At 34.3% G+C, this 24,660-nt stretch overlaps 1 protein-coding gene across 1 annotated transcript in view; it reads right to left on the bottom strand.

The window, feature by feature from the left end:
• LOC126890756 (palmitoyl-protein thioesterase 1) overlaps positions 1-24,660 on the bottom strand; it is a 47,800-nt gene that overhangs the window by 15,296 nt on the left and 7,844 nt on the right. Inside the window, exon 2 of the mRNA XM_050659926.1 lies at positions 1,111-1,348. Within this exon, the coding sequence (XP_050515883.1) occupies positions 1,111-1,348 (238 nt within the window). The remainder of the gene's footprint in view (positions 1-1,110; positions 1,349-24,660) is intronic.

Below are 24,660 nucleotides of genomic sequence, written 5' to 3' on the forward strand. Positions count from 1 at the left end.
TATGACGGATATTCTTGAGTTGGGGTTGATTTCATGTAATCGAATTAACAATTGGCAATATCATTTTAAAGTCTTCTACTCTAAAATGTATAATATATTATTGCTGAATTACCAATATAAATGAGTCAGATTAAATAAATTATTAGAAGAATTTTTTACTAAGCAACAACATTTTTGTTTAATTCATTAATATTTTTTGTATTTTGAGAACCGCATCCGATTTGGACGTCGAAACGTTAATAAAATAAGTTTTTTGGTAAAATTGTGGCTTATTTCCCATTAAAAATAGTTAATTACAAAAATGCCACGAGAAAATAGCTTCAGAACAATAGTAGAGAGCAACGCTGTGTATTATACAGTATAATATATACCTAATGCCTAATGAGACGTATCTTGTCTAATAATAAAAAATCATGTTTGTAATTGATTTCTATTATTAGATTATGTTGTCAATAATTATATTTAATCATACTAAACAAAAAAGCACTTCTCGAAAATTTCTCAACTGATATTAAAAGCTAAAATCCCCAAATCATAATGGCAATGCATTCGAAATGTAAAGGATCTACCCACAACGTGATGTCATGCGCGACCTGAACGAAATTAGGAACGCTGCGTGTCGTATCTTGGGTTATTGTATCATGACTAAAGTATATATGACTATAATAATATTGTAATGCAGTTAGAATTCTAATGTTTAATAAGATGCTCACGCTTACAACCCTAAATGGTGGTACATACTTCTTTTTACATTGACCATTAGCTACGATGATGATAATTTTGTCGAAACCGCTTAACTAAGGAAATAAATACGTTTTATACGTATTATTACGTTTTATACGTATATCTATAATCTAGCCTGCATTCTTTAATCGTCTGTAGCCTATTTTGCTTACCTTAACTGTGTCAAAGGCCTTGTGAAAATCGATAAAAATTAGAACTAGAGGTTTATTGTATTCCACTACTTTCTCTATATTAGTGCCTCTTCCCTTGGTTGATAAGTCTCTATCGAAATTCTAGTATGCAAATTAAAACTTTATACGTAATGGGATTTGAAATAAGTGAATTCAAACTAACAAGTTTTTTAGATCTTTACAAGCTACTACTTACAGAAATTGACCTCCTTGTGAAAACCCAATGGCATTGAAACCATTCGCCAGTTCAGGATCTGAACCAAGCTTCTCGCATACTTCATCAATTTGTTCGTCAGGATGTCTAAAAAATCCATTCATTACATCTTCAACCATATTGTTTCCAATCTCGATTGAGTGAATGTACGTACCCCCAAGAGAATTATTAAGTTTTTCGGAAAACGCTCCCAAACTAAAGGAGAAACAACAACTGTCACCTAAAAATAAATATTTATGAAATAATATAAGTATAAAATATATTAGGCCTGGATACCGCGTACTTCCTACTATCATCAGACTACGAAAACGTTCCATGTATTTTGTCGGACAGAACTTCCAATTGATTTTTTACCCTTTCATTAAACTTTTATAAAAAAATCAGAATGCTATTTATCACCAATATAATTCCTGTCATTTGACAAGTTCTACGTGTCGGACTTATTAAAATGTCCAACATATTTGTCGGACAAACATTTTTTCATATATTCTATAAAGTTTGCTATTGAATAAACTTAAAAGCAACCTGCTATTTTCACAATCATAAACTTTTCAGGATGATACGTTCCACAATTCAAATTATGTTCCAAAATTAAAACTTCCCCTGTTCCAGTGTTCCCATACATCAAAGTTTGTCTGACTAGACACCGTTAAGCTATTAACAAATTTTCAACATGCTATTAATAAACTTTTTTTGGTACACGGGATCCAGGCCTACATGATTGATTCAGTTTCATCACAAATCAAACAGTTGGGTGCTAAATACTCATAGTATGGTATAAATAGACCCAAACCCAGGCATCCAAAGTGAGTTATCCTACAACACCAAATTGTTCTATATGGTCCGCATAATGTTCAGAAAAAAGTCACACCATTTTGAGCGTCAGGTTTGGGTGGGGGGAGAGGGGGGAGAAATCGGTAAATTCGTAATTTTTTACGTTTTTCGTCAATATTTCTAAAACTATGCGGTTTAGCATGAACAACCTTCTATACAAAAATGTTCTACATTAAATTTGAAATAAAAAAGGCCCTATGCATAATCCTTCTAAAATGAACGGTTCCAAAGTTACGGAGGTAGTATAATATAATTGGTCCAAAAAAGGCCTAACCCAGACATCCAAAGTAAAAGTTTTCCCCCAACACCAAATTGTTCTATATGGTCCATATATATTGTTCAGTTAAAAGTTGCACCATTTTAAGCGTCCGGTTTGGGGGGGGGGAGATGGGGGAGAAATCGGTAAATTAGTAGTTTTTTTACGTTTTTGGTCAATATTTCTAAAATTATGCTTTAGCGTAAACAATGTTCTATACAAAAATGCTCTACATAAAATATAAAACAAAAAAGGTCCTAAACATAATTGTTATAAAATCAACGGTTCCAGAGTTACGGAGGGTGAAAAGTGGAGGTTTTCGATACTTTTTATATTTTTTGGGCAATTTATAATATTATTACTGATGATGAAATATAGACCAGTAAGGATCTGCGAAAAAACGTCTATTTTTGGATGTGAGAGGTGGCATTCGGATTTTTGCAGATAAAGTTAGGTGACACTTTCAGTAATAATAATTGACTTATGCTCCTTCTCATATGCCCGGAACATTAATAAAAAAATTAAAATATTTAAAAATTTAGAAAAACATCAATTTTTTTCTGCTTTCTTTGCTTATAACTTTAAAACAATTCGTTTTGAAACAAAGTCGTACAGAAATAAAATAAAGATAATTGAATTTTGTATGGTATACGACTGGTAAAAAATGTCTTAAGGCAGCGGTTCTCAATCTGTGGTACATTTACCACTGGTGGTACATTTCATTTTTTGAGGTGGTACACAAAACGCAAAAACAGCCAAAATCAGCACCACTATTATAGTTAATTAGATCACCTAGTTAGATATGTATTTCAGTTAGGTGGTATCAAAAATAATAAAAAGTATTTGGTGGTACATGACACAAAAATATTGAGAACCGCTGTCTTAAGGTATTACCTTTTCTGCAATATAGCAATAAATAAAAAAAAAGGAGGCAAAATAAGTCTGTTGTTATTCAATATGTTTTAACCACTTTGGTGGCACTTAGAACCTTAGTAATTCGCTTAGGAAATTATTTGTAACATACTTAAATCGTGTACCAAATTTCATTAAAATCGACCTAATAAATTTTGCATAATAAATTTGCAATCTAAATGTTTTTAAAAAAGTTTAATTTTTTTAAAATCTTTCTGAACAAAAAGTAGACCATTTAGAAGTTGGCTAATTTTTTTACATATAAAGAGGTGCTCTACCTATCTAATACACTTTACAGAATTAAAATCGGAATATTTAAGGGGCCCCAGCAATGTTTTAAATTTATAAACAATTTTTTGGCTTATAAACAAATAGCTTTGTTTAATAATAAAAAAATTAATTTTTGGGCAATGCTCCAATGCTGTCAGCAGAATTGCTATTTTATTTTTTAATCAAATGTTATTCGCGTTCAAAAATTGCAATTTCTCGATTTTTTGAAAGTTCCACCGCGTTTATCTCGAAAACTATGCATCCTACGAAAAATCTTGTAAGAACATTTTTGCTTAGAATTACCCAAGAAATACAAAAAAAAATTTATTTTGCGAAAAATCGATTTTATGTAATTCCTCAAGTTCTTTGTTTATAACAAACTTATCGACATCCGGGTCAACTGCTACCCAAAAAATTCGTGTTCTACGGGTCAAAATACATAAAAAAACTTATGTAAGTCCATCTAAATAAAGGAGCCCGTAGCACCCCCTCCTGGCCACAGCACTAATTTGTTTATAAGCCAAAAAATTGTTTATAACTTTAAAACATTGCTGAGGCTGCTTAAATAATCCGATTTCAATTCTGTAAAGTGCATTAGATAGGTGGAGTACTTTTTTATATGTAAAAAAATTGACAAATTTTTGTATGTTCTAGTTTTTGTTGTGCAAGATTTTAAAAAATTTTAATTTTTTAAAAAAGTTTAGATTGCAAAATTATTATGCAAAATCTAGTAAGTCAATTTTAATGAAATTTGGTGTACGGTTTAAACACATTACAAAAATTTTCTAAGCGAATTAGGAAGGTTCCAAGTGTAACCTAAGTGATGGAAAATCATTGAGTAAGGACAGGCTTGTTTTGCCCCCTTATTTTATATTTATTGCTATTTTGAAGCAAGGGTGATACATCAAGACATTTTTAACCAATCGTATCTGATAGAAAATTTAATTATCTTTGTTTTATTTCTATAGGACTTTGTTCTAAAATGAATAGTTTTTAAGTTATAAGCAAAAAAAAAGTAGAAAAAAACGAAATTTTTTGAAATTTTTAAATATTTTATTTTTTTTATTAATGTTCCGGGAATATTTGAGAAGGAGCATAAATCAATTATTATTAAAGAAGTTATCACCTAACTTTATCCGCAAAAATCTGAATGCCACCTCTCACATCCACCTAAAAACAGATCCTTACTGGTCTAATATGCGTATTAAATCGAAGTTTGAAACAAGTCACATCCTCACATGTTTGTTATGAAAACGTTTTACAGACAATTTTTTTATTTAAATTTTATTACACGTACTTGGGATAAAAATAAAAAATATTTTATATCTTACCCGGTCGTATTGCGTAAATAAGTTTTATTTTTAGGATATCAATGTTTTCAAATCATAGCTGAGTAGTCTATTACTATTTGTTTTTACTGCTGCATAATTTTTTTTCTCACTAAAAGATTGGAACTGGTCCAGATGATTCAATATAATTGATTTTCAAACAATCAGATCAAGATGAGTGAAAAATCTTTTTGCAAAATTGTTTATCGGAAAATTTGTGTCTGGCAATATACTTGTTTTTGCATTCTGAATATTTTGACATTTTGCGTTTGTAAGCGGAAAATAGAATGGATGTAGGCTAGACGATATGGATCATAGCCAATGAATTTATTATGGGTTCAACATATTGACAGTTCCATATAAATTGATAATAACATAGAGGATATGCTGTAATATGTTTAGAGGCAATACACTTTTTAGTTTTTAGTTTTTATGCCAAGAATTAAGCGGAGATTATTTTAATGACAAACATGTAAATATTTATATGTATAAACAAAAACAACACGGAAAGGATGAGTGGTCAACAAATATGTATTTGATGTGAGCTTAGATACATATTTAGGATGTATGATACAATTGATCCAAAAGATGGCATAACCCAGACATCCAAAGTGAAAGTTATCCTCCAACACCAAATTGTTCTATATGGTCCACATAATATTTAGAAAAAAGTTACAACATTTTGAGCGTCGGGTTTGGGGGGACAGGGGGGAGAAATCGGTAAATTCGTAGTTTTTTACGTTTTTCGTCAATATTTCTAAAACCATGCGGTTTAGCATAAACAAACTTCTATACAAAAATGTTCTACATTAAATTTGAAATAAAAAAGGCCCTATGCATAATCCTTCTAAAATGAACGGTTCCAAAGGTACGGAGGTAGTATAGTATAATTGGTCCAAAAAAAGGCCTAACACAGACATCCAAAGTAAAAGTTTTCCTCCAACACCAAATTGTTTTATATGGTCCACATATTGTTCAGTAAAAAGTTACACCATTTTGAGCGTCCGGTTTGAGGGGCAGATGGGGGAGAAGTCGGTAAATTAGTAGTTTTTTAAGTTTTTCATCAATATTTCTAAAACTATGCTTTAGCGTAAACAATGTTCTATACAAGAATGTTCGACATAAAATTAAAAACAAAAAAGGTCCTATACATAATTGTTATAAAATCACCGGTTCCAGAGTTACGGAGGGTGAAAGTGGAGGTTTTCGATACTTTTAATATTTTTTGGGCAATTAATGATGATTTTGGGTGGTGAGACGTTTCTTCAAGGGCTTATCACTACCATACCATCGGCCACTGAAATAGCAAATTTTATTTACAAAACACAATCCTGTTTAAAATTTCTTTCATCATTCATAATGTAGCGGAAGAGAAATCTTGGCCGATCCCCGTATAACAGTAAACACCTCGAGAATGACGTAATCGGATGTGCTAGGCCTCGCCGGAGAATTCTGGAAGGTACGTCACGTAGGCGGAACAAGCCGATAGCTCGAGATGGGAGTCGATTGTTCCAGAATAACAACTGGGTATAAATACGGGCATATTTTGTGAATAAGTTTAGTGTATAAGATAAATTCGTCTGTAACTTATATAAATAAAGTCGTATATAAATTACGAACCGCTAGTTTTATTGTAATTAGAAGTAATTACACTAATCACGCTACAGTTGGTGTCGGTGTTCGGTAAACTTAGTGCGATATAAATAAGTGAATTACAGAGAGACTTTAAAAGACTTTTGAACTTTATTCGTCGGGAATAACCGGAGTGCGTTGATTGTTCGGTATTCGGAAAGACTTAAAAGACATTGTGAAAAGTACGTGTGTGCCGACTAAAGATGTTGCTAGAAGAACTCTCGCTAAAACAGCTCCGTGAACAATTAGAAGAGTACGAGCAAGATGCCAGTGGGTCCAAGAAAGTCCTGAAAGCACGACTCGACGAGGTCCTCAAGAAGAATGGAGAGGACCCAAAGACGTTCCACTTCCAGACAGCAGAACAAGCGATCTTATCGAAATTTGAAAGTGTTTCTCAAGTAATTAAAGAAGTTAGTAGACAGAACAACGAGAAACTTGAAGAAGTTAGTAGAAAAAGCGACGAGAAATTCGAAAACGTTGCTAAAAGATTCGACGAGACTTCTCAAAAGATTGAAGAAACTTTTAAAGAGGTCTGTAGGCAAAACAACGAAAAACTTGAAGAAGTTTGTAAACAGAACAATGAGAAATTTGAAGAAGTTTCTAGAACATTCGATAAGATACAGAAAAGTGTAGACGACAATAAAGAAATGTTAGAAGAGAAGATCAAACAACTAGAGACTATGGTAACCAATACGAAAGTTCTACCTTCAGTTAATGCAGTAGTTTTGGCCGTAGAAGAGAAGATCAAAGAATTAGAGAGCATGATAACCGATACAAAAGTGCAACCGTCAGTTAATGCAGTAGCTTTAGATCCTGTAGTGAAAGATGAACTACCGAGAGACGAAACGTCGCATAATATGAGATTCAAATTACCACCATTCGATGGAAAGTCCTCTTGGTCCATATATCTTAGACAATTTGAAGCTATTGCGACCGCCAATCATTGGACCGAACAGGAAAAGGCTGTTTCCTTGACTGCTGCTTTGCGAGGTGATGCTGCAGATATATTAAGATCAATTCCTAAGGGTCAAGAAAATTGTTACCAGACCTTGTTCACTCGTCTAGAAAAACGCTATGGAGATGCCCATCTACAACAAGTATACAAAGCACAACTGCGAAGTAGAAGTCAACGAGCAAGTGAGAATCTGCAAGAATTTGAAGCAGATGTGGCTCGTGTGGTGCGGTTGGCTTATCCGGAGGTGCCAGACAGCGTTTTAGAAGAAATTGCGGTAGATACCTTTGTCAATGGGCTGAAAGATAGTGAACTACAGAAAGCTTTACGACTAGCAAGACCGAAAGTTTTAGATGAAGCACTTGCTATTGCCTTGGAACACGAAGCAGCTAGCCAAGCTTCACGAAACAATCGAGTAATAACCGTGGAAAAAGGCGATAAGAGAAAAGATGAACGTTTGGTGGAAATGGTACGGAGGGTGATTCGTGACACGATGCCGAAGAGACGCATGAAGAGGGCTGGAAGAGTTGGTTCAAATACAGATGCTTCCTCGATACGGCCATGCAGTGAAAGTTGTAATCACCGGCTTAAAGTAGATGAACAGCTTTGCCCTGTGAGACGAACTACCGTCGTTAATGAGCAATGGCAGCCACAACAGTTACAAGAAGCCCAAGAAGACGATCCATGTATAAAAAGAGTATTGGATTGGATGCGTCGAGGTGAGAGACCTAGTTGGCAAAACATTAGTGCATGTAGTCCGGAAGTCAAGGCCTACTGGAGCCAATGGAATTGCCTGATACTAAAAGATGATCTTCTGTACAGAACCTTTGAGAACGATGATGGTACAGAATCTAAGCTTCAGTTGATTGTACCTAAAAGTAAAGTGTCAGAAGTATTGCGTCAGTTGCATGACGGTACATCAGGTGGACACTTTGGTATTACGAAGACTCTGCAAAAGGTTCGAGAACGGTTCTATTGGGTGAACTGTAAAGATGATGTAAGAAGATGGTGCCAGAAATGTGAACTGTGTGCATCCGGTAATGGTCCAGTTGGTAAAAAGAGAGCACCCATGAGACAGTACAATGTTGGCAGTCCTATGGAAAGAGTAGCAATCGACATTGCAGGTCCATTTCCAGAAACTGATGCTGGAAATAAATACATCCTGGTAGCCATGGATTATTTTACAAAATGGACTGAGGCCTATGCATTACCAAATCAAGAAGCTGCTACCGTTGCAGAGGTACTTGTTAAAGAATTCTTTAGCCGATTTGGTGTTCCCTTGGAGATCCACTCCGACCAAGGGCGAAACTTTGAGTCAGATCTTTTCCAAAACGTTTGTAAATTGATTGGTGCCAATAAGACCAGAACAACACCCCTGCATCCTTAATCAGATGGGATGGTCGAGAGGATGAACCGAACGATGGGTAAACACTTGTCCAAAGTTGTATCTGAACATCAGCGAGATTGGGACCAACACATTCATTTATTCCGGATGGCCTACCGCTCGGCCGTAAATGAAACTACAGGTCAAACACCAACCTGCCTGATGTTGGGTCGTGAAGTTCGGTTGCCCTGCGACCTAGAGTTTGGCTGCGGACCTTCCGAGGAACATGTTGCAGGCGAAGACTACGTTGACTGCCTGAAATTACGAATGAACAACATTCATGAACTTGCCCGACAACACATCCAGATAGCCAGTGACAGAATGAAAGATCAATATGATTCTCGATGCAAGAATGAAAGCTTCGAAGTAGGTGATCTTGTCTGGCTTTATAATCCGCAACGTCGTCGAGGCTTATGTCCTAAACTGCAAAGACAATGGGAAGGTCCATATGAAGTTAAGAAGAAAATAAATGACGTAATATATAGAATTAAGAAGTTGCCAAACGGTAAACCAAAAGTTATTCACATAAATCGTCTTGCACCATATGCTGGCTCAAATGAAACAGAAGAAGCACGAGTCCTCCAACAGGAGATGAAAGATGTCGCACAGCCAAGTTTTAATCAATTTATGTCAAATTACGCAGCGAGAAAGAGTGCTAGATTCGGCGTGACCACAGAAGTTCAGCAAGATCTGTTTGGTGTTCCAGAAAACGTCTCTCTGGCCCACTGTGTTGCCCAAGACCTCGAGATGACTAAAGGAATATCGTCCGTATTCAATAGAAAGTTCGGCCGCCTGGACGAGTTAAGAAATCAGCAGCCTAAAATTGGAAGAGTACTGCGATTGGAAGATGGTCCTCGATCTTTGCTGTATATGGTGACCAGAAAGTCTTATACGGACACGCCAAGCTACGAGAACATATGGCGTGCTCTAACTAATTTGAAGAAAATCGTGTGTAATTATGACATCAAAAATTTGGCTTTACCAAAAATAGGCCATGCAGTAGAAAATCTGGATTGGAAGATTGTGAGAAGCATGCTTGAAGTGGTCTTCAGAGGAACTGGTGTACAAATCACTGTGTGTTGCATGAACCCGAAGATGTCGTACCCTTCAAAGACAGTAGACTGTTATTTCTTCTTGAAGGGTGTATGCAGAGCTGGAGAGTCGTGTAGATTCCGCCATCCTGGGCCTTCATTTAGAGTTGCTGATCGAGACGCTCAGATCTTAAGAGGGGAGCAGTGTAGCGGAAGAGAAATCTTGGCCGATCCCCGTATAACAGTAAACACCTCGAGAATGACGTAATCGGATGTGCTAGGCCTCGCCGGAGAATTCTGGAAGGTACGTCACGTAGGCGGAACAAGCCGATAGCTCGAGATGGGAGTCGATTGTTCCAGAATAACAACTGGGTATAAATACGGGCATATTTTGTGAATAAGTTTAGTGTATAAGATAAATTCGTCTGTAACTTATATAAATAAAGTCGTATATAAATTACGAACCGCTAGTTTTATTGTAATTAGAAGTAATTACACTAATCACGCTACAATAATATTATAAATTGCCCAAAAAATATAAAAAGTATCGAAAACCTCCACTTTTCACCCTTCGTAACTCTAGAACCGTTGATTTTATAACACTTATGTATATGACCTTTTTTGTTTTAAATTTTATGTAGAACATTTTTGTATAGAACATTGTTTTCGCTAAAGCATAGTTTTAGAAATATTAACGAAAAAAAAAACTACTAATTTACCCCGACTTCTCTCCCATCCCCCCCCCCCCTCCCAAACCGGACGCTCAAAATGGTGTAATTTTTTACTGAACAATATGTGGACCATATAGAACAATTTGGTGTTGGAGGAAAACTTTTACTTTGGATGTTTGGGTTATCCCTTTTTTTGTACCAATTATACTACAATAGGAACCTACCTCCGTAACTTTGGAACCGTTTATTTTAGAAGGATTATGCATAGGGCCTCTTTTATTTCAAATTTAATGTAGAACATTTTTGTATAGAAGGTTGTTCATGATAAATCGCATAGTTTTAGAAATATTGACGTTAAACGTAAAAATCTACGAATTTACCGATTATTTACCGATGAAACACAAAAAACTGGAACAAGATAATGTAGACAGAAATGTGGAAAGCTGCTCACTTTATGGCTCAGAGACGTAGGTGACAAATGGCATACAAAATAAATGAAATGGAAATTATATTTTGCAGAAGAAGTTGCAGATTAACACTAATGGACAAGGTCCAAGCGAAATAAACCAATGAGAAAACTAATGAATGTTAAGACAAAGAAGATATTATGACAAGAAGAAATGGCAATTGGGATGTAAACGGCAAACACAATATTCTGTGTAAAGCCATGGATAAGTAAGTAGACTTTGAAAAAAGGATAGTTAAAATCTGTTAGGTAATTACCTACTAACTTCAAATCTTATAAAGCTATTTCCAATCTGAGTAACACTCTAGAAGTAAATAAAACGATTAAAACGAACATATATTTTTAACTTAATTAATAACTTTTTTATGATTAGGATTTACATTTGGTTGACATAATATCTAATTAGTCCAGAAAGCCACTGCGCATCCGCTAGGAAAAATATGCTGATTCGGATTTTTTGCACAATCTTACTCAAAAAGGACTCCTTTTAACAAATTTGCATTTTGCCAAGACCAAAAGGTGGTCAAACATTTTTTAAAATTTTTTTTTGTTTTTTCCTAAAATTTTTTTTGCCTTTAAAAATTTTTTTTTTAGGTTTTTTTGGATCATTTCAAGCAGAAAATGTCTTTAGTGACTTTTCTCTAAAAATGATAGTTTTTGACATATAAGCGATTAAAAATTGAAAAATTGCGAAATCGGTCATTTTTAACCCTCAAAAACTATGTGAAAAACTGAAAGTTTGAAGTTGCCAAGGTAGGTAGATATTCTTTAAACGTCGATTGATGAAATCCAGAAGAGTTTTTTGCAATAGAATATTCAAAACTCCTTTGTTTTTTAATTGCTAATCAAGCGTGCGCGACACTATTTTCCACCGACAGTATGGTGCAAATGAAAGAAATAAATTCGTTATTTCGTAAACCGGCGACTTTAAGGAAAAATCCCGAAACAGGTCAATTTTTATTTTTAAGTTATGATATTGCGGCATATATGATATACTAGCGACGTCATCCGTCTGGGCGTGATGACGTAATCGATGATTTTTTTAAATGAGAATAGGGGTCGTGTGGTAGCTCATTTGAAAGGTTCTTCAATTCTCTATTCAGTAATGTAAACATTTACATAATTATTTATACAGGTTGTCCTTCTACTTCTTTTTTTGTCAAATAATTTAATTTAATAAAATTTTTTTGGACACCCTATTTAAATAATTATGTAAATGTTTATATTACTGAATAGAGAATTGAAGAACCTTTCAAATGAGCTAGCACACGACCCCTATTCTCTTTTAAAAAAATCATCGATTACGTCATCACGTCCAGATGGATGACGTCACTAGTATACCATATATGCCACAATATCATAACTTAAAAATAATAATCGACCTGTTTCGGGATTTTTTCTTAAAGTCGCCGGTTTACGAAATAACGAATTTATTCCTTTCATTTGCACCATACTGTCGGTGGAAAATAGTGTCGCGCACGCTTGATTAGCAATTAAAAAACAAAGGAGTTTTGAATATTGTATTGCAAAAAACTCTTCGAGATTTCATCAATCGATGTTTAAAGAATATCTACCTACCTTGGCAACATTCAAATTTTCAGTTTTTCACATAGTTTTTGAGGGTTAAAAATGGCCGATTTCGCAATTTTTCAATTTTTAATCGCTTATATGTCAAAAACTATCATTTTTAGAGAAAAGTCACTAAAGACCTGTTCTGTTTGGATTGATCCAAAAAACCTAAAAAAACTTTTTTCCATGCAAAAAAATAATTTTAGGAAAAAACCAAAAAAAACGTTTCAAAAAATTTTGACCACCTTTTGGTCCTGGCAACATGCAAATTTGTTAAAAGGGGTCCTTTTTGAGTAAGATTGTGCAAAAAATCCGAATCAGAATATTTTTCCTAGCGGATGCGCAGTGGCTTTCTGGACTAAATAAATTTGCATTCCAATTGATGCACTTGTTGTCAACGATGATAATAATATAAACAAACTAGTTTGCATTCCAAAGTCAGATAAGATTGCTAAAATTATAGCGGTTTCCCCATGATAGCATACCGACTTGGACGCGTATTGTGTGGTTTCTTTGATAAACTTATTTTTGCTTCGATTTGAACTTTTGACTAACCTCCAACATAAATAATTATTATTTTGTTATTTTGTTAAGTTAGTCAAAATATTTACTAGTAGAGATACTATCGGTATCCTTTGTTGTTTACTATTTTTTATAAAATATATTTCTGTAAATGTTGTATTTATTTTGTTAAATTATATTTTGCATCATGTAAATCATGCTCGGATAAACTACACATTGGAAGCGGTAATATTAGAGTAAATGAGGGGTATAGAATCAAAACTCGCTTTCTCCATAAATGGTCGAAATTGAGTTGTTTATATTTTCTGAATCTGCTTGTTGAACTATATACGAATCCACAACTAGTTTGACTTAAAATTAGGTTTATCCAATATAAATTAAATGTTAAAATAGCATTTTGAATCAAACCCGTCTTTCTCCTATGACAGTTCTGCATGAAACCCGTCTTTCTCCAAACTACCAATAGGAGGCTTGTAAAGTGCATGGAGGGAACTCATTCAGATTTAATCACTCTATTTGTCTAATACAATGTCAGTGTTTTTTACTCTAATCAGCTATCAACTTTAATAATAATTATTTGCATAGTTCTTTACTTCAACCAACAAGAAAAGGCTACACTCATGACTTAGAAAAAGGTATACAAATTACGGTCTGGCACTTTTTATGTGTTTTTCTATTATCGTTTGATTGTCAGAAAAATCAGCCTTCGCCAAAGCTACCAGATCAGGCTACATGCTACAATCGCCAGATACATCTAAATCAGCGGTTCTCAATCTGTGGTACATGTACCACTGGTGGTACATATCGTTATTTGAGGTGGTACATAAAACGCAAAAACAGCCAAAATCAGCACCACTATTATAGTTAATTAGATCACCTAGCTAGATAGGGATTTTAGTTAGGTGGTACACTAAAAATAATAAAAGTATTTGGTGGTACATGGCCCAAAATGATTGAGAACCGCTGATCTAAATAATTTCACTATATAAGCCGGTCTATATAGACATTTGAAATAACAAAAATTGCCGGAGAGCCAAATTTTGGTGGAGAGCTAGGGTATACCATAACAAATAAAGTTTTAAAAATCCCCATCGATCCCATGTGTGCAACAAAAGTTATTCGGGGTCAAAGGTCAAAATTTGAGATTTTTTGGATTTTTTTCGAAAACGGTAAGTTTTATCAAAAAAGAACGTTAAACCAAAGTTGTAGATCTTAAAATTCTCTACAAAAATAGTCCTTACTATTTTTTTCCTAAGAGTTGCCATTCCTGAGATATCGCGATTCTAAGAGTCACATTATACATGATATGCACACGTTTCCACACCACCTGTGAGGTAGTAAGTGTACTCGGCGCGTTTTTTACCGTGGTTTCCCCTGTAGGTTTCTCCACTAACTGTTTTGACAATTTTAGGATAATTTTAGGAAACAATACCGGTCAAGTTCTAGATATTACCTTATTATTGATATTGATTATTGATATTGCTATTGATTATTAGGTTAACTGTTGTTTTGATTTCTTTAGATATTTCAATCAGATTCATATTCTTGAAAGTCTACTTCAACAGTCAAGCCTTCTTCGATTTCAACTTCTTCCTCTTCCTCTTGCTGGATGTTCAAAAATTGTTCAAATGTGACTGAGTCATTGGCCTGTCTCTTCATTAAAATCACAGGAGTCTTCCTCTGTTGTACTAAACTGGACATTTGAGCAAGACTGACCTTGACAGTTGGTACACGCTAGAGAACACAGCAACCCGACTTTTTTACATCCACATTTGGCACTACAACCTTTTTTGCAATTGCAAAAAATAGTGTTAAGAAGTTTTTCTGGAGCAGGTGGGAGTAAGGTTTTAATCGGTTCCAGAGTATTATCTATTAATTTCCAACCCCAGTCTTCTGGATTCAGTTCATTGCCTAGCCATGATTGAACTTGATAATATACTCGATACAAATGTTGAAAAGCAGATGCTGATGTTGGAGGAAGACAATGATAGTTGTAATTGCTTCTTGTTCACCAACTACAATTGTTGTGTTTGTTGCCTTAAATTTTTCAATTGCTGTCTCAATTATAAGGACATCTGCGTCATTTTTAGCTTGTTTCACTTTAATATTCGCAGCTGTTAATTTGTCAGTTAACATGGAAATGAAACGAGATTTATTATTAATGTTAGCGAAAAATTGTTGTTGATTCGCTGGAACTGTTATATTTTCATCAAAGTCAAATACCACTGTCACTGTAAGCCCGTAATGTCTGCTAAATGGTAGACGCTTGTAATAAATATTTATATTCACTTGAACTGAACCTTTAGCACTAAAAGAAACAGATAATATGAACAAGACCTACGGAAAATATTGTAGTCATTGTTTACAATAGACAATATGTTCTTTTTTAACCAATGGTATAGCCAAATATTTTTCAAGGCCACGTAGATAGAGGAAATTCAGTGTGGGACTGATTATCCTTTGAAGAAATATTTTCAGAATAGTAGGTACATATAACATATTATATAAAAGAGACACAAATAGGCATTTATATTTGTCTTAAGTGCCACATTATCTATATACGTGGCTTATATGTGCATATAATGTATAAAGTAACTTTTAAAATCGCGATATCTCAGTAATAGTAAGGGAGCTCGCAAACCAAATGCAATATCCCTACATCGCATAACATACATTGCGGTAAGATACAAACGTATCGGTGTTTTGCGTATTTTGCGTTTTCGGTGAACAAAATTCCACCGAAAGTCACCGAAGATTCACCGAAGACCAGATGTGACACTCAGTGCGTATCTTTTCGCAATGCATGCCACATGCGATGAAGGATTTTGCTTCGGTATGCGAGCTCTCTTAGGAAAAAAATTGTAAGGACTATTTTTGTAGAGAATGTTAAGATCTACAACTTTGGTTTGATATTTTTTTTTGATAAAACTTACCGTTTTCGAGAACGATATTAAACATATCAAAGACAAAGATCATGATAGTGGATAGACTACATAACAATCATCCACATATAACCACAATTGATCGGTTTGAGGTTGTGAACTCATACTTATATCTGGGATCATTAATCACAAACACAGGGTCACTACAGGAGGAAATAAAACGTAGATGTGATCTAGCAAAAGTCGCCACAGCAAAAATGACCACAATATGGAAGGACTGTCAAATTTCAAGAGCGTTAAAGATGAGGTTGATTAACTGCTTAATATTCCCAATACTGACTTACGGATGTGAATCTTGGACCCTGAGAAATTCGGAAAGAAGAAAGATAGACGCCACTGAAATGTTCTGTTGGAGACGAATGCTACGAATTCCTTGGACCGACCATAGAACAAATAATTCGATTTTAAGAGAGCTAAAAGTTAGCCAACGGCTCTCCAGTAAAGTCCATCTCCAACCATTAAAATACTTTCGACATGTTATGAGAGCCAACACAGAAAACATGGAAAGACTCATTATACAAGGAAAGGTGGAAGGCCGAAGATCACGAGGAAGATCCCCAACAAGATGGATCGATCAGATTATAGGAATATGCAAAAGACCTATGCATGAATTAAAAGAAATGACCAGAGACAGAGATCTTTGGAGACGGACAATACACGACATCACGTCGACCACTACACTCCCTCCGGGGGGTCAGAATTGAAGAGAGACCGTTTTCGAGAAAATCCAAAAAATCTCAAATTTTGACCTTTGACCCCGAATAACTTTTGTTGCACACATGGGATCGATGGGGACTTTTAAAACTTTATTTGTTATGGTAAACTCTAGCTCTCCACCAAAATTTGGCTCTCCGGCAATTTTTGTTATTTGCCAACTATTTTGATGTCTAAGTTGAGCGGATTATATAGTTTCAGGGCACTCGAAGTCTACCTTAACTACAAACAATGTAACTGATTACTGTTATTGTATTAATGTAAGCAAAAAACCGAAGTTTTAAAATTTCATCTTCAAAACAGGAAATGGTTTTAAAACTTGCTTTCTCCAAACCAGTTTCTTTCAAAACTTGCTTTCTCCAAAAGTTTGCTTCAAAACTCGCTTTCTCCAAACAAAAAAGCTAATTATTTAATTATCTATGAAAGTTGTATTTCATTAAGTATGTAATACTAATTTCTATGGTCAAATTCGTGTGATAACTGTAAATAGGTAGTTGTTTTTCACAAGTTTTTAGCGTTTTGTGACAAATGGAAAATTTTGGAGAAAGCGAGTTTTGATTCTATATCCTTCAAATATAATACAAAAATAGTATGTTAAAAGAATTAATATACATAACATATCCCATTAAAGCGTGGGGTTCCGTCTATCTAACCTCCATTCCTCTCTGTTTTCCCACATGTCATCTTCAAGGTCAACGCCTTCTCAACAAATTTTTCATGGTATTTCTTATTTTGTCCTCCCTTTTGTATTCCACTCTAATACTTTCTTTGGGTCCTGTGCTTGAGCATTCTTTGTACACGTCCGTACCATATTAATTTTATGGTAGGTAAGCACTTCGTCTGTGATGTCATGTTTGTTTTATTTTTTATTTTTCCTTTTTCATCTTTACTCAGACTTTTACCAGAAACTGTCTTTCGGCCCCTTTCCCAGACGAAAACAATGCAAATACGTGACCGTGTCCTTTATTTGCTTTTCTCAAAAAGAAATCCAAAGAATGCAAATACGGGACGCAGCCAGAAAGCAGTTTCTTAACCCTTATCCGGGCAAGGTGGGTCCAACGGGCCCGAGATGCCAATTCTTTTATCATAAACTGATAAAAACAAAATTTATTGAATTTTTTGCATCACTGAATTTGTTTAGAAGTACCTATGTTTACTTCAACATAGTAATGAGCTATTCAAAATATTTATTATCATTTTTGAAATTACTGCGTCGAAAAAATTTTGTCACGTAAAGGGGCAACACGGGCCCATCGGACCCTATTTGTATTTATACCTAAAGACTAAATATTTGTTACAGAAATTAATCTGGCAATCAGGTAATGTTTTTATGGATTATCTAAATGACTTTTATGATTCCGAAAATCCAATAATAAAGTCTAAACTTGTAACAAACAATATAAAAATCTCTTTAATGTGAACATCAAAGAGATGCTTACAATAGGTGTTATATCTATTCTAAATAACTTTTAAGAACCGATAATCATTGTTGGAATGCAATAATATTGTTAGGTAGGTACCCATACATATTGTGAAATAAATAATGCATCTGCTATCAGTCGTTTGATATCGATGTTAGTGTTAGTATCGACAACTAAGCTCCTAAAATTATATTGAATTACAGTAGCAGTAGATAGTGCGAATAAAATGTCCCGAAAACCATTATCAGCTGCAGAACTGCAAGATATTGCTAATAATTTATGGGATTCCGATGATAAAGAATCTCCTGAAGTAGGTGGCATTGAAAGTGACTCTGAAATTGAAGATCATCTTTCGGAAGCAAGTGAAGAGGATGATCAGCAAGTAGTGTTGAGTGATAGTGAAGAAGAATGTGTAGCTACAAGTTCCCAGATTTCAGAGTGTATAATTTTTGAAACTAAGGAAATTAACTGAAAGAGTCAACCACAACCGACAGGACGTATGTGCTCCTGCGACATAATAAAAAGCAAAGTGCACAAAGTAATGTTAGCCCCTGGTCAAAATGTAGATAAGCTTGTTGATTCCTTTTGGTTGTTTGTGGACGAAAAAATTGTGAATGAAATAGAGAAGTGTACAAATAAAGAAGTCAAAAAAGTCCTGGGGATAGAAAACTGAAAATATTGCGACTCTACAGAGCTATATGTCTTTATTGGACTACTACTAACTGTAGGGCACCTGAGTGCCAACATCCATAATGTAGATATACTTTGGAGTAAGTTTTATGGACCTATTATATTTAGAGCTACCATGGGGTTAAAACGATTCAAAAATTTGCTCAGATGTGTTCGATTTGACGATAAGGACAGGATGTATGTACGAAGAAGGAACGACAAATACGCGATGTGTGGAATCAAGTCAACCAAAACTTTCAGAAATACTATTTACCAGGAAAAACATAACGGTAGATAATCTCAGGTAGATAATTAACAGAATACTGACTCGTGGTCGAAATTTATTTTTACTCATATAAAATAGACTAGGACAAACAAGAGACTGCATACTAAAATTAAATCCGGTACTAAATAAAATATCAGTATAGAACAAAAAGAAGAATAATATAACACCATGACAAGAAGTATCCTCACTTATGTGTGTGAAAATTGCACAATAAATAAGAAAACCAGGGGTCTACCCCTTTTCAAAGAGGCTATGCAAGTAGACTGAATTTAATCATAACGAAACGAAGAAGAACTGCATATATTAAAATATTTGCAGCAGAGTGTGGTTAGACTGTCCTCTAACGGGGAATGACGAAATGAGTAAAAATAAATTTCGACCACGAGTCAGTATTCTGTTAACCGAGATACAATAGTACCAAGCGGTGCCGCTAGGAGAACGTCAGAGGATGGCAAGAGACTCGAATTGAATCAAAACGAAAACGATTATTTTCTTTTCTTTTTCATACCTTACTCGGTTTAGAGTACAAAATGACCACGTTTCGTTAAAGTATTCTGAGACGCATTGTTGGAGTGCTCCTCCTAGCGGCGCCGCTTGGTACTATTGTATCTCGGTTAACAGAATACTGACTCGTGGTCGAAATTTATTTTTACTCATATATAAAATAGACTAGGACAAACAAGAGACTGCATACGAAAATTGAATCCGGTACTATGTAATAAAACATCAGTATAAGAACAAAAAGAAGAATAATATAACACCATGACAAGATGTATCCTCACTTATGTGTGTGAAAATTGGACAATAAAAAATAAGAAAACCAAAAACAAAATAAGACCCAAAGAGATGTAATTCCTAAGGAGAAGCTGCAGTGTAACAAGAAGAGATAGAATAAATAACATAGAGATTAAGAAAAGAATGGAAATGAACTCAGATATAATAGACTACACCGAACAAAAGAGATTAACCTGGTAAGGACATGTCAGAAGAACAGACCAAAAACTTTGGATAAACAGAATAACACTGTGGAGCCCGATAGGAAGAATAAAGAGGGGCAGACCCCGAAGATCTTTCAGAGATGCAGTGGACGAAGCAATGGAAAGAAGAAATCTGCAGGGAGGGGACTGGCAAAACAGAAAGAACTGGAGAGAACGGTTGAGTGAAGAAACAGTGAAAACTGTGGAAATCCTTAGTACATTATATTGTTTTTGTATGTATTATAAAAATAAACATAAAAGTAATATTTTAAAATATGGTTCTTAGTGGTTAGTTTTGGTAACCACATCCTACAGGTTTATCTTCAACACATTTTTTAATTCGACTTGTTTTATCAGTCTGAGAAATTTAAATATTTTCGAAATTTATTTAGTCGACAGCGAAAAAGTTGGAGCCTACCAAACTCAATGCATCTTAATGGTACACAGTATTTAAGCGGATACAGCATTGCCAAAGCGTTGTCTCAAGAAATAAAGTCTATCTATAGGTTTGCTAATGGTAAGGCTGCTTTATAGGAATAGTTCCAGAGGTTAACGAACAAGATAGTAGAGTATGGAGAAGAATATGGACTATCAATAAACATTAAGGAAAGTAAATTTATTAGTTAACACATTCACGAACACGACTGCATATGCAGACATTTATAAAGGGACATGACTGTGTGAAGATGAATATGTGTCCGTGAATGTGTTAAAGACAGTTTATGTTACATTTAGGTTCAGAGATGATCGACCATCCCCATACGTCCGTTTCGGTCGCTCCAGACATCTTCAGTGGGTCTACATCAGCGGTTCCCAACCTTTCTTAGCTTGAGGCACACTAACTTAAAAACTCGTTCAGCCACGGCACACTTGGGTAAATAATCTCTATAATGAGTATCATCATAATGTATCGGTAAGTGATTTTTTTTACTATGTTACTTTCTTTAAAAATATAATTTAAAACATAATTCATTGAGTTAATGCTGTGCTCATTATGGAAACTAATTAGGAAAATTAAGAAAACAAAATTTTAATGCACTTACAAACATATTTATATTTTGTGTTAAAAGAGACGAGTTGATAATAAAAAATAATGGAGTATAAAACAGAATGTCGGTCTAATTAAAAATAGTGACACCATATCTAATGCGATGTTTGTGCTTGGTGACCCTTCATTATTAAATCCTTTTTATTAAGTCCTCTAAAGATTTTAGCTCTGTGAACGATTTTTGTTCTTGATGACATTCATCGGCGAGAAAGCAGATTCACAGATATAAGAAATTGAAAACGGTATTATTGCATTCATAGCTTTCTTTGTAACCAGTGGATATTCATTGAAGAGGGTAATCCAAAATGATGCAACATCTATATTAACTTTGATTTTCTTCAGCTTTAACCGAGCCTCTGCTTCATTAGTTCACCCTCTTCATCAGTAGTGAACAAGGCCGTGTCATAAGCCGACTCAATGGATGGTTTGCACCCTGTCCATTGATGACGTTTCGAGGGAGGGATTATACTTTTTGATATTGTCATTCAGCTTACTAAGACTTTTCAAAAAAAGGTCTGACAGATTTGGTTCTACATTGCAATTGTTTGTTATTTAACTCAAACATGTCCCTCGTGACTTGATTTTCAACTTTCTTTATTTACAGTAGGTACGTCTGCATTGCATACGCTAATGCTGCTACCGCATTCTGGTGGTCGAGTGTTGAACTATTGAAACACCAGACAAGCGCAGAACAGAAGTTTTATTCAATGAAAAATAGTCGGTAAAAGTTATTATCATGGCGAATTAAAAAAGTAAATACTAGTAAAAAAGACACTAAAATTTCGCGCCACACCTACAGGACGGTTAGGAACCTCTGGTCTACATGAACATCTCTGAATCGAAACGAATCCAAGCTGTTTATTTAAGCAGAATTTTTCCTAGGCGAATAGAGGAAATGTGACGGAAAACTTTATTCGTCGCCTGCTTGCCTTATAAATGGTAAAAGGCAGATATCAAGGATGTTAGCAGAAAGTGGTTCCACGAGAATTTTCATATTTATTGTTTACATATGGGACTCCCCATTTCCTTAAATTTATTAAACATTTGAAAACCCATAATAATGATGAAAGCCTGATAATTTGATAATTAACGGTAATATTTAAATAATCAATAACAGGGCTGTCAATGAGGGTATTTGGCTCCGAATTCCATCCTACTACATCGATTTACTTGATATTTTCACAGTAAGTAGGGAATAGCTCAAGAAACAAAGTCTACCCTATATACTGCGGCGCTTTTATCTTGGGGGCGGTTCCCGCCCCTTCAAAGGGGTGGAAAATTTTTTTGGCAAAAAAACCACGAAAGTGGCTATAAAACCTAGTTCTAAGCAAAACCTGTTCTATAATTTTTTTTGAAAACTCAATACTTTTTGAGTTATTCGTGGTTGAAAAATGGCCATTTTCATTGACAAATGACACATTTCCGGACGGTTTTTTGCGAATGCCTTAAAAACTATGCATCTAACTAAAAAAATTCTATAAAACATTTTTGTAGCTTATAAAAAAACAAAGAGATTCGTTCTTTCATAAATCTTCTTGTTATAATACAAAAAGAGATGTGGTAGGTAAAAAGAGTTTTGTTTTTTTTTTGGTGCATGCTCAAGTCGGTATATTCAACTTGAAACAACAGAGACACAGTCGATTTAAGGTATATAATGCTATAAAACCTTTTGTAGTGCTTGAAAAGACCTTTAAAATGAGCAATATTCATTGTCGATTACATTCAAACTAAGCGAGATATGCTGCAAAAAAATGGATAACTAATGTATTTTAAAAAAAATGAGAAGTGTATTTAACCCCTCATCCACCAGAATTTAAGTGCATCGTTTTCCTTCTACAATACCTTTTATTATAGTGTTATTTCTATGTTTAAAAACTTTAAAACGGGTTTAAAATGAATGGTTTTTGAAAAAATAAGATCAAATTATAGAACGTATTTTAAAATTTTCTTAAAAATCTTTTTTCTTAAAAAATTTTCTTAAAAATCTTCATTTTTCTCCATATAACTCGAAAATGATAAAATATGAAAAAAAGATACCATACAAAAATGTAGGGTTTTTAGATAAAAATTTTATTTTTGTTTTTCATTACCGCATCTCTTATCATTTTCAAGTTACATGGAGAAAAAGGAAGATTTTTAAGACAATTTAAAAATGCGCTGTATAATTTGATCTTATTTTTTTCAAAGTCCTTTTTCAAAGTTTCATTTTAAACCCGTCCAACTTTTTGAACATAGAAATAATACTATAATAAAAGGTGTTGTAGAAGAAAAACGATGCATTTAAATTCTGGTGGATAGGGGTTAAATAATATACTTCTCATTTTTTCTTAAAATACATTAGTTATCCATTTTTTTCCAGCATATCTCGCTTAGTTTGAATGTAATTGACATTTAATATTGCTCATTTTAAAGGTCTTTTCAAGCACTAAAAAAGGTATTGGTGGCATTATACACCTGATATCAACCGTTTGTTTTTTATTTTAAATTGAATACACCGATTTGAGCATGCACCAAAAAAACAAATAATTTTTTTAGTTATTTGCATAGTTTTTAAGGTATTTGCAAAAAACCGTCCGAAATCGTATCATTTTTCAATGAAAATGGCCAATTTTTAACCACGAATAACTCAAAAAGTATTAAGTTTTCAAAAAAAAATTATAGAACAGTATTTGCTTAGAATTAGGTTTTCTAGCCACTTCCGTGGTTATTTTGACCAACAAATTTTCCACTCCCTTGAAGGGGTGGTAAATGCTCCCAATATAAAAGCGCCATAGTAGACTTTGAATTAGGAGATAAGTAGAGGCTATTCCCTTCTCTTCCTATCCTTCGTATTACTTCAAGATTTGTGATTCTTTCAACCCAACTTATCTTCAGCATTCGCCGATAGCACCACATCTCGAAACTTTCAACATTTTTTATGTTGTTCTGTTTGAGAGTCCAGGCCTCTACACCGTATAATAGCGTGTTAAATACGTAGCCTCTTAGCATTCTTAATCGTAGAGGGATGCTTATATCTCTGTTGCAGAAGAATTTTCTCATCTTTATGAAGGTGGCCCTGGCAATTTCGATACGTCTTTTTATTTCATTGTTTTGGTCTCCATTTTCGTTTATTCCAAGTTCCCAAGTATTTGTAACTTGATACTTTTCAATTTGAATGCCGTTTATACTAATATGTGCTGGTTGTGTCATGATTTTACTGAAGACCATATACTTGGTTTTTTTGATATTAATGTTTACGCCATAATTGTTGCAAGCAATATTTATGTTTGTAAGTAATCGTTGTAACTCTTCTACTGTTCTTGCAACTAGTACAGTGTCGTCCGCGTATCGAATATTATTTACAACCTCTCCATTGATTACGATTCCTTCATTTGCTTGCAAAAGGGCTTCCTGACAGATGCTTTCACTGTATACGTTAAATAGCAGTGGTGACAAAATGCATCCCTGCCTTACTCCTCTACGTATTTCTATTGCTTTTGATATTTCATTTTCTATTTTGATGTTAGCTTTCTGATTCCAATATAAGTTGAGAATTATTTGCAGATCTTTATTATCTATGTCTTTTCTTTCAAGAATGTCTCTTAGCCTATCGTGGCGTACTCTGTCAAACGCTTTTTCAAAATCGATAAAACATGCATGTACTTCTTG

The sequence above is a fragment of the Diabrotica virgifera genome, chromosome 8 (genome assembly GCF_917563875.1).
Source record: "Diabrotica virgifera virgifera chromosome 8, PGI_DIABVI_V3a".
Classification (NCBI taxonomy): domain Eukaryota; kingdom Metazoa; phylum Arthropoda; class Insecta; order Coleoptera; family Chrysomelidae; genus Diabrotica; species Diabrotica virgifera.